Genomic DNA, 15,242 nt, shown 5'->3' with positions numbered 1-15,242 from the left:
CAGTACAAGTGCATACAACAAACATACTTCTGAGGTATTCAGAGGAACTAGAGATTGCAGCATTTTCTCAGGGTTATACAAATGTACATATATGTTATAGTACCCCCACCCCACCCCCCACCCCCGCCCCCGAGAGTGTTAATGCAAGGAGGGATGTTGAAAACTAAAAGACAAAAAACCTGTAGTCAGATGGGCGGTGAAAAGATGGGTAGTGATCATCCTGATATTAGTTCTCTCAGTCTACAAAACGAAAACAGATGAGTAGGCATACTTCAAATAAGACCATTTAGTTACTTTTAAACAGATGGCGAAAGCAAAAACACTTTACTACTGAAATCCTATAAAGACAACAAGTTTAATGAACAATTCAAAATAGACTATTTAGATAAACTATAATCTACTTTGTACACATGTGCAGTACTGGCAGATTAAGCAAAATCTGGGGTATTAGACCTTATAACACGCTGCAGTCATCAGAACAATGCCACGTAATTACATGAAATCTCAGAAGTCAAAGACTCAAAACACCATTTACTGTGAAATGTAACTTGTTTTTAGTTGTAACTCCCTTTCTACTGGGTTAGTCATTTTCTGTGTTAAATGGGGAGATGTGAATAGCCTATTAACTACTGTAACGAAGCTCTAAACAGAACTATTTTGAGTCCAACTCCTTTGGGATTAACAACTAAATTCCACCATTTCTTTAGTTATAAAATATAAAGTGGACATCTGAATTCTACTGGAATAATGCTGTCTGTAGCAATGATGGTTGTTAATGCGCCATGATATTCAGGCGATCACATTAAAGACATGTTTGGTATACATTTTTTTTATCCATCAACAGAAATCAAATTTGTTCAAAAGTCAATTTCTTCGTACAGAGTTCTCACCCTGCATAGTATGTCAACATCCATGCCGCAAAAGGTAGCGAACCAACCACTCCTAACGATAAACTCCTGCATATATTATTTTATCCGGGATTTGTTAATACTAACATAGTTGGCTAATATCTCTGACTTAATGACAAACTGCGAAATCTATCTCCATCAGTTGACACTGTAAACAGAAGGGTAAAAAAGCCATCATCATAAAAACAGCATGGATTTCATTGGTGAACTCACCCTTCCTTCCAACTCCCTGGGCTCAGAGCAGCTTGAATTACATCCAGCAAGTGTGTTTACGTGCAAATGCACAATAAGGCAACAACTGAAAATATGCCTCTTTCACAGTAACTGACACTCAAACTGGTTTTTCTTTTTTTTTTTTTTTTTTTCTACATACTGGTCCTTAGCAATGGTTACTACACCACAAAGGCATTTTAATTACACTTCTGTGTATGTTAATGTCTTTATAAAAATGCTATTTCTCTTATCAATTATGGAGGCTTGACATAATCTTACAAAATCTAGAGAATGAAGAAAAATGTAAAACCTGCAATTAATTGTGAAGGAAGCCTCATCTGGAAAGGTGACTTCCCACAGTGAGGTGCAGAACAGCACTTACAGCATAAGGGCTCACCCTCCCCCATACTGTCTTAGGAGCAAAGGAAAGGATGACAGCTTCCATGTCTTATGTCAGCCCCATTCTGCACAAGCGCCTTCTAAGATAGCCTTCCCTACTTCTTTCTGCAGCAACTCTGCAAGCAGGGGCTTCTTTCCCAGTTTCATTCCCCACCCCGCAACCCTGTTCATTCGGCTGAAACAGGAGAGCTGCTAATATGTGATAATGCTCCCACCAAAGGCGGAAGCAGGGGAGCTGGCAGATATTACTTTCTGGTGTTTAGCAAAGTACGTCCCAAAGTTGGCTGATAAAGAAATCCAACTAGAGACCATCTTTCTACACAATTCTAAGCTCCCCAGAGACTTGCTGAAGAAAAACCTGCAGATAACTTCACTTTTTAATTTCAGATCCGAAAGCCCCAGCGGACTGGTGTCTCGCATTGAGTGGAGACATCCGAAACAGAGAGTCAAACGTGACCCTGACATTCAGATCACAGGGTCTCAACTGTGGAGCTGCAAACAAGAAACAAGACCGACAAAAAGGGAGTTAGGAGTGAGCTGGGTTGGGGTCTCCATTTCCCTTACTCCCCAGGAATACTTTCTTGCCTCTGCACAGTGTTAAGAGCTTAGAGCAGCAGCCTCCATCATTTTGTATATTCAGTTCTCAACCTGCCGTCCTGTAGAAAAACCACATCTTCCAAGTACTACTTGCCTAAAGAGGCGTACTATTGCTCACGCGGTTTCCCAGTGACAACCCCATTTTAGTCAATGCCATACTTCTATAGTGTTTAAGTAGAGTAAGACCATTCTCACATCCTGATCAAAAGGCCATTTAAAAACAGCTTTGCTGATAGGCACACAGTTTTTCTTTAAAGCGAAATCGTGTATGAATGTATCTTTACAAGATTCCCTGATTCTTGAACATGAATGACCAACCCATTTAAGAATATCTTGCTCCGATATTTATATGTTAACGGCAGTATCTAAAGACTTACGTGGTGTCAGGTAGTTTGGTGAAACTCTTAAGCGTTCTCTGTACGTATTTTTCTTTGGAGATGAAGAGGACATTTTGTTTTTTAAACCAAACCCAACTAAAACCATAAGGACTGTACTCTGTAGAGTCTGCAGTCTCTGATCTGATCACAGGGATGGGAATTTGAACCGGAAGTCTTGGGGAATCTTTCTTTTGCTTTATAAGCATACATGTAAGTCAGGCTTGGGATAAAGCACAGGGCAGTGGAGGGGTTCTAGGATGCGTGTGCACAGGGTAGCCTCCATGATGACTGCTCTCATCCACCCAGCTCAGCCTCCCCGGTGGCTTCCGGCCCCAGCACAAAGCCAACACACAACAATACTGAAGAATGCACAACCTTTACCGTCAGAGGGACCCAAGGTTAAGTGCCGGCTTCAGTACATTGCTATTTTCGTCTTGGGCAACGTACTGACTTTGACTTTACCCTCTGTGGGCTTCAGTTTCCTCATTTATGAAACAAGGATAGCCCTTTCTCTGTCAGATTTATCCTGAAGATTACATTAGATAATATACCAGGTTCACTAAACACCAGTTACTATTACTCATAGAAAGGCAGGTAATGTGCTTTGGTAGAGACTTAGAGGTAAATCCTTTCAGAGAGAAGCAAGTAACTTTCACTCAAGTCTAGGCACCAGAAAGGGCTACAGTCAGACTGTCAAAACTCCTTGCAAATGAGTCAGAAAGGCCAGTGGCATCAGATCTCAGAATGGGAACTCCAAAGATACTAATCGGCATCATAACACCAACCTGTCCACCTATGTGGGAACTTTCCACACCAGAAATACAAGCTTCCAAACCACTTCAGAAACTAGCACGTGAAATATCAGCTCTCAGAACAAATGTTACATTCAGAGAGTTATAGTCAAAAAAAGCGTAACACAGAGATGCATTACTTTCCTAGACACGAGATCTGCAGAACCGGCAAAAAAAATGAAACAAAATTCTTCTCCTTCCAGAAGTGAACTTACAAACCATGTCACAAAATTAAAACAACTCCAGCAAAACTTTCAGTTTAATGAAAACTGAATTAAAAAAAAGTTCTGTATCATTATCTGGCTCATCCAAATGGTACCTGAACAGCGAGTGAGTTACTGAATCCTGGCTTCATTCACTGGCTGTGACAATGATTATGCTTCCTCGGTTATAAAGTAGAAATCACAGTGCCCAAAGCAAGGTTGGGGTGCAGGGCACGGAATGCGTGTCACGCGTCTGGCATATAAAGGACGACTCCTCCCTGGTTTTCAGTACAGATACGGAAAAGCAGAGTAGGAATGCAAACTGGCTATATTTACATGGTGGTTTTCTTATGGGTTTGCTGATGAATAACGAGATGTCTATTCAACCTGAAACTTTTTCCCACACGTGGTACGTTTAAAAGGCTCCTCTCCTGTGTGGCTCTTCTGGTGGCATGCGAGCTCTGAGTCCAAAATAGAGCTCTTTGTACATGTTTTACATTTATGGGGCTTTTCCCCCCTGTGAATGCTCTGATGGGAAATAAGCTCAGAGACACGGAGGAAGGTCACTGCGCACTCGGGACATTTTAAGGGTTTGAATTTTGAGAACAAAAGCAAATTTTCTCTGCAGTCACCGCAGTGTTCAGCGTCGTCCTCACAGTCGTCCTCGTGGCCCTGCTCGGGGAGGACAGAGTGTGAGGGCTGTCCAAAGCACTTCACACACTGAGTGCACGGGTACCGGGTGGCTGACGTGTGCGTTTCCTCACGCAAAGCAAGATTTGTCTTCTGACCGAAACCTTTACAACAGTCGGTACATTCATAGGCTTTTTTGGCAGCGTGGGTTTTCTGATGCTGTGCCAACCCTGGGGGCCACAAAGAACCTCTCCCACAGATGCCACATGTGTGGGGCGTCTCCTTTATGTGGCTATTCATGTGCCGAGACAGATGTGAGTGCTGGCGGAAGCTGCTGCCGCACTCAGCACACTTATAAGGCTTCTCGCCAGCGTGGCTTCTCCTGTGTGTCCTCAGGTTAGCTCTGTGATTGAAAACCTTCCCACAGTCACCACGTTTATACTTCTTCTCTCCTGAATGAGTTCTCTGATGCAAAACAAGGTATGAATTATCACTGAAGCTTTGGTCACATTCAGGACACTTATACAAATTTTTGGCTTCTTCCCCAGAAAATTCAAGAATTTCAGAAAGTGCTGTAGTTTCTAGACATTGAGGTGGGTCTATTAATGGAGTATGGTTTTTGATGGTAACTAATAGGCTTTTGAACCTTTTCTTGCAAGCAGGAGTTCCACCTGATACTTTCCTTTCAGGGTCTCCACCTCCGGTCTCAGAAGATTTTTCTGGGTAATAGACAAGGGGCACAGCAATGGAGGAGTTTTCTGGGGCCAGTTCCTCAACTCCCATAGAGTCTAGATTTAGCTGCTGAGTAATCTCAGTCTTGCCTTTCCCTCCTGCAGATAAAAACAAAAGAAAGCAAAACATAGACAGCACCCTCAGGTGGTACTGGGAAAGAAGCTAGTTACACAGAGGACCGAGAAACTGTAGACGGCTTATCCCAGAACCCAGACACTGATGCACTGTACAAAATCAGGCCAGCAGGCTCTACTGGCTTCCCCACGGATCTGGTGGTAGGTGAGCCTGTGAGGGGTGGAAGGAGAAAAGAGCTGTAACGAAGTCAGGGTCCAGTGGGATAGGAACTAAGGGCACTCTTGGTACACACTGCCTACAGGGGGCTTCCAGTTAGTCTCCTATGTCTCCAGAACTTTTCATCATTTATGCGATCTCAAGTGACAGCTGAGCGACCACAACTGGAAGAGAGACTGGGGTTCATATTGAAGAGAGAAAAAGAGAGAGCAAGTAAGGATTGTTCTATCTAGCAGAGAAACACTGTGCTTATTACAAATAGTTTTATTGTCACTAGGAGAGTTCTTCAAAATTTCTTTACCTCTCCCCGAGGAAAGATCAATGTAGAGTGCCATGCATGCAGCAGCCAAATAAGAACCAGTCTCGCTCCTAGGATGGCTAACAGACCTTGGGCCTGCCAAAAAGCATTCCTTTTTAACATCTGTCCAAATATTCTTAATTTATAAAGCCAACATGTCAATGCAAAAAGAGTCTGTCCTTCTGGAGAAACAGCCCTATGATTGCCCCAGTGCACTGCCCAGAAAGGGTTTCTGGGTTGCAGTGCAGTGTAGGAATTCAAATGATACCCAATGGTTTTACTGACTCGAGGAGACCAAATTCAGGGATGCCGAGACGGCTAGGATTTGACAGCAAAATACTGGGGACGAGACAGGTGCCCAGGCAGAGCTCTGGGCATCTAGATAGGGTCCCCTTAAGACTTTGGCTGAGTATTAGTCTTTAAGTGCATGTGAGAAAACTACCCCAGACTGGAAAAAGAATCATCAAAAAGGGACAGAACAAGCTTCAGAGCTCACACAATAGTTCAGTAGTTCATGTTCCCCACCAGCCAAAGTGGAACACACAAGGCATCGGGCAGCATCCTCAGAAAGACTGCGTGAGCAGCAGGTCAGATCAGCCCTAGACTAAAGGCTGCTCTGAATACACCCCAACAAAGCAAAAAGCAAGCCCTGAAAGGATCACACTGATCCCAAATAACTTAAATGCAAAGTCCAAAAATATTTTAAAAAGTACAACAAAAGCCAACATCCAACAACGTGAAACTGACAATGTCCAGCATCCAATCAAAAATTATTAGACAGGTAAAGAAGCAGAAAACTATGACCCATAAGTAGGAGCACAATCAATTAACAGAAACAGATCTAGAAATGACACAGACAGTAAAAATAGAAAGAATGTTAGAATACCTGTAACTCTGATATGATATAGTTCCAAAAGTCAATCCTGGTCAGAGACAAACACCACTCCGGCATGGGAACATTTCTGCATACAGCTCCCCTTAGGTGAAAAAGGCATAGCACCCCTTTAAGAGTAAATTAATTTTGGGGCGCCTGGGTGGCTCAGTCGGTTGGGCGGCCGACTTCGGCTCAGGTCATGATCTCGCGGTCCGTGGGTTCGAGCCCCGCATCGGGCTCTGTGCTGACCGCTTGGAGCCTGGAGCCTGTTTTGGATTCTGTGTCTCCCTCTCTCTCTGACCCTCCCCCGTTCATGCTCTGTCTCTCTCTGTCTGAAAAATAAATAAACGTTAAAAAAAAAAGTAAATTAACTTTGAATCTTTAACAAATGATAGTAACCTACACTCATGAGGTTTTGCAAGTAAAACTGTAAACTGACTATAACAAATATTTGGGAAGATTAGTAGGTACTGCCAGGTTTCATGCAAAACCATAGTCACTGTATTAGATTGGATTTTTTGTCTTAAGAAATCATCTCATCCTTTGAAAACCGCAAAGTTCTGTCATGCAAGTTCTTATCATATCCACATAGATCACCCAGAGATGGGTCCCACTGCCCCATACCAACATGTCAACGAGACATGAAATCCTGCTCCTAGAACTGACCAAAGTTCCAAAATGCAAGAAAAATAACTGCCTTACCCATCAAGGCCATCTCCTCGAAACACTCCTGTGTAGTGTCTCTGCTGAGGGACCTCTGGACAGAGTGCAGACACACACACTCCTCTTGAGAAAAAAACACAGCCAGATCCTCAAACAGCATCGGTCCCTGAAACAACATTAGAGCCCATCTCAGGACAAAAGGCCCTAAGGCCACCCCCTCACTCAGTGTAGGCGGGGAAGAGCTAGAAACATCAGACCAAGGAAGAAATGGGCTTGGTGTCAAAGGTTCCTGAGTGCTGAGGATGATGTATAAATGGGTTCTAAGGGGGGGGGGGGGGGGGAGGAGGGGAAGAGTGGTGTAAATCGCAAAGGAGTGAAAATAGACATAATTTTTGAGGCAGTGGTACAAGGACCAACACGGTGAACTGTGAGAAGTTCTAGAAGAGATTTCTTCTCCTTGCTAGTCTCTCTCCTTCCACATGACACTCACTGCTGAGCTCTCTTTAGAATCACATCCAGGCCTTGTCCTCCTTCGTTCAGTTTACCAGTGTTATAAACCAATAGAGCCTCGATGTGATTAAGAATCACCTGCGGTTTTGTTTGTTGTGTTTGTTTGTTTTTGTATTTATTCAAAAGGTGTGGGGTGACCCTAGAAATCTTCAGTTGGAGCAACATTCCAGAAAGACACTTTGAGATACTCCTAGCCTTCACCAATGGGCCCTGCTCCGAGTTGGTGGTTCAGAAAGATTTTGAGGAGCCATTTCTCCCAAGCGCCTGGTCTAGGAACAAAGACAGCTTGGTCAAAGGGCTTTTGGGGGATGAGGAGCCCTCCCACAGAAAGGGGCGTTCCTAACCCTCTTCCAAAGAAGGACAGGTAGAGGCTGGAAAATATCGAGAGGAACGGGGACCCCGAGAAGGGACCTAGTCTTACCTGGGCCCCGGTTGTCGGGAGCGTGGACTCCATCTCGGGGTGGGGGTGGGGGAGGGGAAGCCTTCCTCAAGTCGACACACTGACTTCGGGACAGATCTGGGAGGAGAGAGAATAACCCCCCGAGGGGCCAACTGGCTGCACTCCCAGGGCTCCCTCGCTTTTCCAACCCCTTTAAAACCTGAGCCGACCGCTCTTCGTGGCTCAGCCTCGGAGGGGCCGATCCCGGGCCGGCCAGGTGCCACCTACCGCTGTGAGACTAACGATCCTAGAAAATCTCCCGTACCCGGAGAGAAGGAGCAGAGGCCGACGCCCCACTGACTCTCCAGACCTAGAGCCCGAGGCACTGCTAGATTCCCACGCTCCTTTACGTGGGAGCTGCCGGGAAAGCCTCCGGAAACGGCACGCCCCCTTGCGTTTTCGAAACCCTGCCCTGTGATTGGCCATCGCTGCCTCCGAAGGGGCGGTCCTTCTCGTGTGTTGACCAATCGAGCCCGCTAAGGGAGGACAGCTCTCTCACGGAGCGTGCTGGGAAATGTGGTTTTTCATCCATCTCTCGAAGCAAATATTTCCGGATCCGCTTCCTGAGTCTCCGGGGTGAGCTCCTGCCAGCTTACCTGCAGGCAGGTAAGTGAATATGTAGGGTGTGAAGAGATAGGGTGATCCCAGAGCGACGTAACGTTTCAGGGAATAAAGAAAGCAAGACCGGGAGACTCCAGAACCCGAAAGACTGTCGGCCCTGAAATGTGAGTTCGAGCGGCAAGTGTCCCCTGTGGATCCGAAACGTCGGTGCGGACGGGGTGAGGTGAGGGAGTGGCCAGGAGTGCACGTCCTAGTCTCGGCCTGTGCAATAAAGTCCGCTGTATCTGGGACGGACTGTGGGGCGGTGGGATGAAAAGGGGTGTCTTCTGCGTGGACAAAGTTCAGATCAGCTTCGGCCGGTTACTAGTCTCGCATGCGATGTTTTCTCGTGACCTGTGGCTGCAGCCCAGCTGAGCCAGATCAAGCTCAGCCACAGCGAAGCTCAAGCGGGAATAGAGCAATAGGCTTGCTTCGTGAGACACGTATACCTCCGAATACCTCACATTCGTCCGGCCCCATCGCCACATAGTTCGCCACATAGTTTACACTTGACGGACTGGGTGCCGTGGTGTAGGGATTTGGAATTTAAAATTGAGCTCCTTCCCACGCTTTGCCACTAATTGCTTGGGTTACCTTGGTTAATATACAACTTTGCTTTTCTCAGCTTCAAAGCTCCGGATGCTTCTCCTCAGAGAGTGGTTTCAAGTAAGTTGTCGGTTTACAAAGGTGTCGATATACAAAGGTGAAAAAACAATTGAGATAATAAGTAATAGAAAATTCTGGGTAAGTCTCAGTATGTTTTCTTATTCTGGTGCCAAGCATGTGCGTGTAGCTAAAGGGTTCCTCAAGAAATGGTTGCATGGTTACCGGAACAGTGTCATTGGAATTGACAAAATAAGTCGTGGGAATGGGAGGAATATCAGCTAGTATGGTTTCAGTTGCAAGTAACAGAAAACCCAAGAAAACTATGTTCAAGAGTAGGGCAGGTAAAGGTTGGTTAATCCAGTTTCTCGGTGACACCAAGGTCCCAATGCTTCCATGTTTCTCCTCTCCCATTCTCAGCATGTTGGCGGAGGTGACAATGGAATCCACATAATACATGCAGATGTGGAGTGTACCAGGTACCTACCCATCCCAAACCAGTCATTCTCAAGAGCAAAAAGACTATAGCTACCGTAATTGATTTTGATCAACCGTGGTTCACCGCCTAGCACTGGTGGAAGGACCCACCTTCCCCTGGCCTTTGACCCTCACAAAATCATGGCTCCGTCGGAAAAGAAAGAGAAAGCAGTAGAACAGATGTCGAATAGATAACTAAGAGCGTCTGCCACAAATGACATCTGTGGACAGCAAAGAGCTAGGCCTTCTGGGAATGGGTTACAAAAGAGGGATCTGGGGATCCCGGGAGGAAGGAGAAAGGTTGCGAAAGCAGAGGTGGAAGAATGAGAAGGACAAACTCAGCGACTCGCCAGACGGAGTCAAGGCAGAGATGTGCAAGAACAGCTGACAGCCTGGTACGCGGAGGTCTAGACTCAAAGCACATTCATCATAGAATCATGGTAGTGCTCGAGCAGTCGTCTTTCCCCCTCTTCCTTTGGGCTTTTATTTAACGCTATTCTTATATCAGGGATATCTCATTCGGGGCTCACATTCTCTTGATTTTGATTTCTGGCCCTTTCACCAAGAATAAGAGGCTCTCCTGGCCCTTTCCTTTGAACTTTGGTCTCATTACAAAGATATAAGCACAGTTTCCAATGACCAGAAGTGAAACTGTGGAATTAACTCAATGAATAACCAGAGAGAGAGGGCTACCTCTGAAATGGGACAGGAAACAAAATCTTCCCTAGACCTTCTAACTACCAGAACTATGCAAGTAGATCAAGAAGGGAGCTTGAAAGCTTGCGGGGCAGCTCTGCAGCTCAGTGAGTTAAGTGTCGGACTCTTGATTTCGGCTCGGGTCATGATGTCACGGTTCATGGATTGAGCCCCGTGTTTGGCTCTGCACTGACAGTGCAGAGCCTGCTTGGGATTCTCTCTCTCCCTTTCTCTCTCTGCCCCTCCCTCGCTCGTGAGCCTCCCACCCCCCATTAAATAAATAAACATAAAAAAAATTTTTTTTTGGTAGAGCACAAGCAGGGTAGGGGCAGAGAGAGGGGGACAGAGGATCTGAAGCAGACTCTAAGCCGATGGCAGCAAGACCAATGTGGGGCTTAAACTCACGAACCAGGAGATTATGACCTGAGCCGAAGTCAAAATGCTCAACCAACTGAGCCACCCAGGTGTCCCAATAAATAAACATTTTTTTGAAAATAGGGATACAGGGGCGCCTGGGTGGCTCAGGCGGTTAAGCGTCCAATTTCAGCTCAGGTCATGATCTCACCATCTGTGAGTTCGAGTCCTGCGTCAGGCTTTGTGCCAATAGTGCAGAGCCTGGAGCCTGCTTCAGATTCTGTGTCTCCCTCTCTCTCTGCCCCTTTCCCGCTCATGCTCTCTCTCTCCCAAAAATAAAATAAAAATAAAAAATAAAATGAAAACAGGATACAAAACTTATGTAAGACAATGTCATTATTAAAAACATACCGAAGAGAGCAATAAGGACACGTGCACATTTTGAGTGTTCATCTTGGGTTGGTGAGCCAAGGGTAATTTTTTCCTCTTTATGCTCTTCTATATTTTTCTTATTCCAGTGGGTGTGCATTTCTTTCAAAATTAGCACGGCAGTTAAGGCAGGAGTGTGGAGTTGGGCGGTGTGGGCTGAAATTGCTCCCAACACCTTAACAGCCCTAACATCTTGGATTCCTTATTTAACCTCTCAAGGCCTCAGTTTCCATTGCTGCAAAACAGGAACAATGAGCATAACTACCTCATGTCATTATTAGGACGATTAAATGAGATACTATGTCATGCAACACCTGAGCATAATAGAAGTGCTCAGAAAGTATGAGCTTCATAATTGAAAAGGTTTTTTTTTAAGTTTATGTATTTATTTTGAGAGAGACAGAGACCGCACAAGTGGCGAGGGGCAGGGAGAGAGAGAATCCCAAGCGGGCTCTGTGCTGCCAGCACAGAGCACAACATGGGGCCCAAACTCATAAAACCACGAGATCGTGACCTGAACTGAAACCAAGAGTAGGACGCTTAACCAACTGAGCCACCCAGGCGCCCCTGAAAAGGTTTTTACATTAAGATGAGGATACATTGGTTCTTTAGCAATTAGATACGTTGTTGTAATCCACACAGAGCTTCCTGTAGTGATGTGTTTCCCGGGAGCTTGGAAGAAGGAGAATTAAGGCTGAACTTTGAGAATTACACTGAGAAAATGGAAATGAAATCACATTTCTGTACAAAAAAAAAAAAAAAAAAAAGTAACCTCAAGCAAAGCCTGGAAAGTTAATCAAGTTCTGATTTAAGGGTCTGAAAAGGGGTGCATTTACAGAGGGGTCTAGTCAGAGTGGAACCAAGTGGAAGAGGAGTCAGCAAGAGTCTGGCACCCTCTGGCATTGCTCAGACAAAGGAACGTTGAACGTGCGGGGCAAACATTGCTACACTAGACAAGGTCTCCCTTAAGACTCTGTTTCCGTTCCTTGTATACCCTATTTACCGAGAACGTTCTGATCCTCAACGTAGCTTCCAGGAATACTATAGAGGAATTGGTGTCTGGAGTGGGGATAGGAGTACTCCAGTGACCCTTAACCATAAACAGGGGGACCAGCATTTGGCTTCAGCCTCAGTCTTTGTGAATCCGAGCCGTAATCCCAGTCTTATCCCGATGATATAAATGGAGAACGAGACGCTGGCATTCAGAGTCAGAGAGAGGGAGACCTACTTGTCACCATATCTCCTTCAGTTTGTGCTTCTGAGAATGTACCATGGGCATGGCACGCATACTTCTCAAACAAATGTTTTATGTCAGAAGATCGCCCATCCCCCTATTAAACCAAAACCAAAACCACATGTTGGACACATTAGTGAAAATCAGATAAAGAGATATAAATGGTTAATAAAAATAGGAGAAAGTGATCACACTTACTAAGAAATACACATTAAAATGAGATCTTATCACTTAGATGCAGAGAGGTAAGGAATGATAATACCCCATGTTGGTGATGCTGTGTGGGACAGGAGCGTTCTCAGGCTTGGTGTCAGAATAAACCAGTAAAACTGTTCTGGCAGGAGTTTGTTTCCAAATTGAAATGTGGCCAATTAAAAATAAGTTTGGGGTGCCTGGGTGGCTCAATCAGTTAAGCGTCTGACTCTTGGTTTCAGCTCAGGTCACGATCTCAACAGTTTTGTGGGTTCAAGCCCCACTGTGAATGTGAAGCCTGCTTGGGATTCTCTGTCTCCTTCTTTTTCTCTGCCCCTTCCCCACTTGCACTGTCTCTGTCTCTCTCAAAATAAATACAAAAACTTAAAAAAAATAATTTTAACCAATGTTCTAGGAATTTTTCCTAAAGAAATAAAATGGGGCACCTGGGTGGCTCAGTTAGTTGAGCATTTGATTCTTGATTTTGGCTCTGGTCATGATCCTAGGGTCACGGGATGGAGCCACATGTCGAGTTCTGCACTGAGCATGGAGTGGGCTTGGGATTCACTCTCTCTCTCTCTCTCTGCCCCTCTCTCTGACTCATTCTCTCTCTCTCTCTCTCTCTGCCCCTCTCTCTGGCTCATTCTCTCTCTCTCTAAACAAAAAAAATAAAAGGAATAATCTGCAGTGTGTGCATGTTTCTGTACAAAGTTGTTAGTTGCAGTAGTAATATTGTTTATAACCTGAATGTGTGTGTATTGCTGGGGAAACCTGATCGCCGGCCTCTGCTATCCCCCTCCCCAACCCTAGTCCATTTGAGTAGCGAATAGGGCCCTACGTAGGTAGTATCACTCAGGATTGGTGTAAGAGAGTAGTACCCAACTTTGTTCCTCTATGTGCCAGATGACAGCCTGGGGACCAGAGGGGAGAGGTGAAAATTTAAATGCCTTGATTTCTGGAGAGACCTTGACCTTAGAGATTCATAGAACAATAAGTATGTATTACTTCCAAAATTAGCAGAGTGATGAAGCCAGGGCTCGGGGAGGGCAGAGCCAGCCCATGTAGATGGTACTTTGCTGCTCACTCTGGCCCAGAGAAGCCTGATTACCTCCTATCTCCAAGGCTGGAAAAGAGTTCTGGAGCAGAGGAAGCAGGAATTGAGGGTTTCCCTTCATGTACTCCCTGGAGTACTGCCTGTGCTTGGCAGCTTGGAATGTGGCTAATCTACAGGAGTAGCTGGCTCTCCTCAAGGGTAGTGCCTCTAGAAATCTCTCTGCTTGATCCATGGCCAGGGGGTGAAAAGAGCCACGCGGAGGCAAGAGAAAACAGTACACCCGAAGAGGCCTTGCAGCCCAAGGGAGGAGAACAGACTGGATTCTCAGACAGATAACCGCTCCTGGTGAAACAGAACTACAGGAGACAGATAACCACACTACCCAAATCACTGAACCAGGAGAGAAGGGGCCGAGCTTAAGTCATTACACCAATTAGGGTCCGATTGGAGGGTGGAATGTTTTTCAGAGGACAACTACCTTGTATAACCCTTGTAGCAATAGGTGGTATCCTTGTCCTGAGAATAAAAGAGATCCTGTGTTAGAAGCTTAGCACAGTGTTTGGCAAATAGTAAGCCTTAGGAAAATAGTTACTTTCTCATTTGTGTTTAGAGAGTGTTTTTAGGGGCGCCTGGGTTAAGCATCCAACTTTGGCACAGGTCGAGATCTCATGATCTCGTGGCTTGTGAGTTTGAGCCCGGCCTCAGGCTCTGTGCTGTCAGCTCAGAGCCTGGAGCCTCCTTCAGAGTCTGTGTCTCTCTTTCTGCCTCTCCCCTGCTCGCGCTTTGTCTCAAAAATAAATAAACGTTAAAAAAAAAAAGGAAATATAAATAAGGTTGCTTTACGTAAGTCAAGATTCTACCAGACACTACGCATATTATGTCGACAACGGATTATTCCTTGTTGTTTTACATTGCATTGTTCTACTGCTCTTGATCTATTTATACCAATTACCTTTAAAACTTTAGATACCTTTTGCTTTTCAAAATGTTAAAAGAATATGCTTTTAACTTATTTTCTAAGATAGTGTTACTTTTATTTAGACTTTTAATCTGTCATAACGTTTATTCATTTGGATATAAATTAAATTCTTTAAGGGTGAATCATTTTAGCCTTTGGCTTTAAGCACATCCTTCTTATTTCATCCTTTGGCTCTGTGGACCATTTTTACTTGAAGGCAAGAATAAATACCTGACTTAAAATTACTGTAAGATTTTGCTCGGCACGGGTTCCCTAGGAACAGAACTTGAGTTCGATCTTGTGATACAGAGCCTCCAGTCCCTTGAGTGCGACCGACCCCTGCCCATTGCCACGGCGACAGTTCTCAACCACAGCCTTTGTGAAGAGACGGACTGGCTGCAGGCCGTGTCGCCCGGCAGGAAGCTGCTGCCCGCCGGCCGGGTCGTCACCCACGCTTCCCCGGCTCGACGCGGAAAAACCCGAGCCCCAAGCCCAGCCGAGGGGAGCGTTAGCCCAGGACTGAAGGGCAGAGGGCAATCCTGGTCTCCGGAGCCCGGGTATGTGCGCGCGGGGTGCTCAGTCGGCCCTAAAAGGTCCGAGCCGGTGGGCTCCCACCCGCGTTGCACCATTCCAGGCAACTCAGAGGCACACCGGTCGGAATCCGGCTCGTCTGCGCCTGCGCCGGCCGCCGGGCCTCACGGGAAGGCTGCCAGCTCCTAA

At 45.6% G+C, this 15,242-nt stretch overlaps 1 protein-coding gene and 1 long non-coding RNA gene across 2 annotated transcripts; both read right to left on the bottom strand.

The window, feature by feature from the left end:
• Nucleotides 1–336: 336 nt before the first annotated feature.
• Nucleotides 337–8,352, bottom strand: ZNF597 (zinc finger protein 597). Its single transcript, XM_058711380.1, is given in 5 exon segments — nt 337–4,948; nt 7,016–7,142; nt 7,908–7,966; nt 7,969–8,003; nt 8,191–8,352. Coding segments are annotated over 5 exon segments (1,464 nt in total). The 5' UTR covers nt 8,352; the 3' UTR covers nt 337–3,866.
• A 2,682-nt stretch (nt 8,353–11,034) lies between these two features.
• LOC131501367 (uncharacterized) lies at nt 11,035–15,227 on the bottom strand. The gene is made up of 2 exons (XR_009256768.1): nt 14,754–15,227; nt 11,035–11,319 (listed from the first exon to the last, which is right to left on the bottom strand). It is a non-coding gene; the product is annotated as an uncharacterized LOC131501367 (long non-coding RNA).
• Nucleotides 15,228–15,242: the final 15 nt, after the last annotated feature.

Source organism: Neofelis nebulosa, chromosome 18 (genome assembly GCF_028018385.1).
Source record: "Neofelis nebulosa isolate mNeoNeb1 chromosome 18, mNeoNeb1.pri, whole genome shotgun sequence".
NCBI classification, from domain to species: domain Eukaryota; kingdom Metazoa; phylum Chordata; class Mammalia; order Carnivora; family Felidae; genus Neofelis; species Neofelis nebulosa.
Note: the sequence above shows the minus strand (reverse complement) of the source record. Positions and strands in the feature narration are given on the sequence as shown.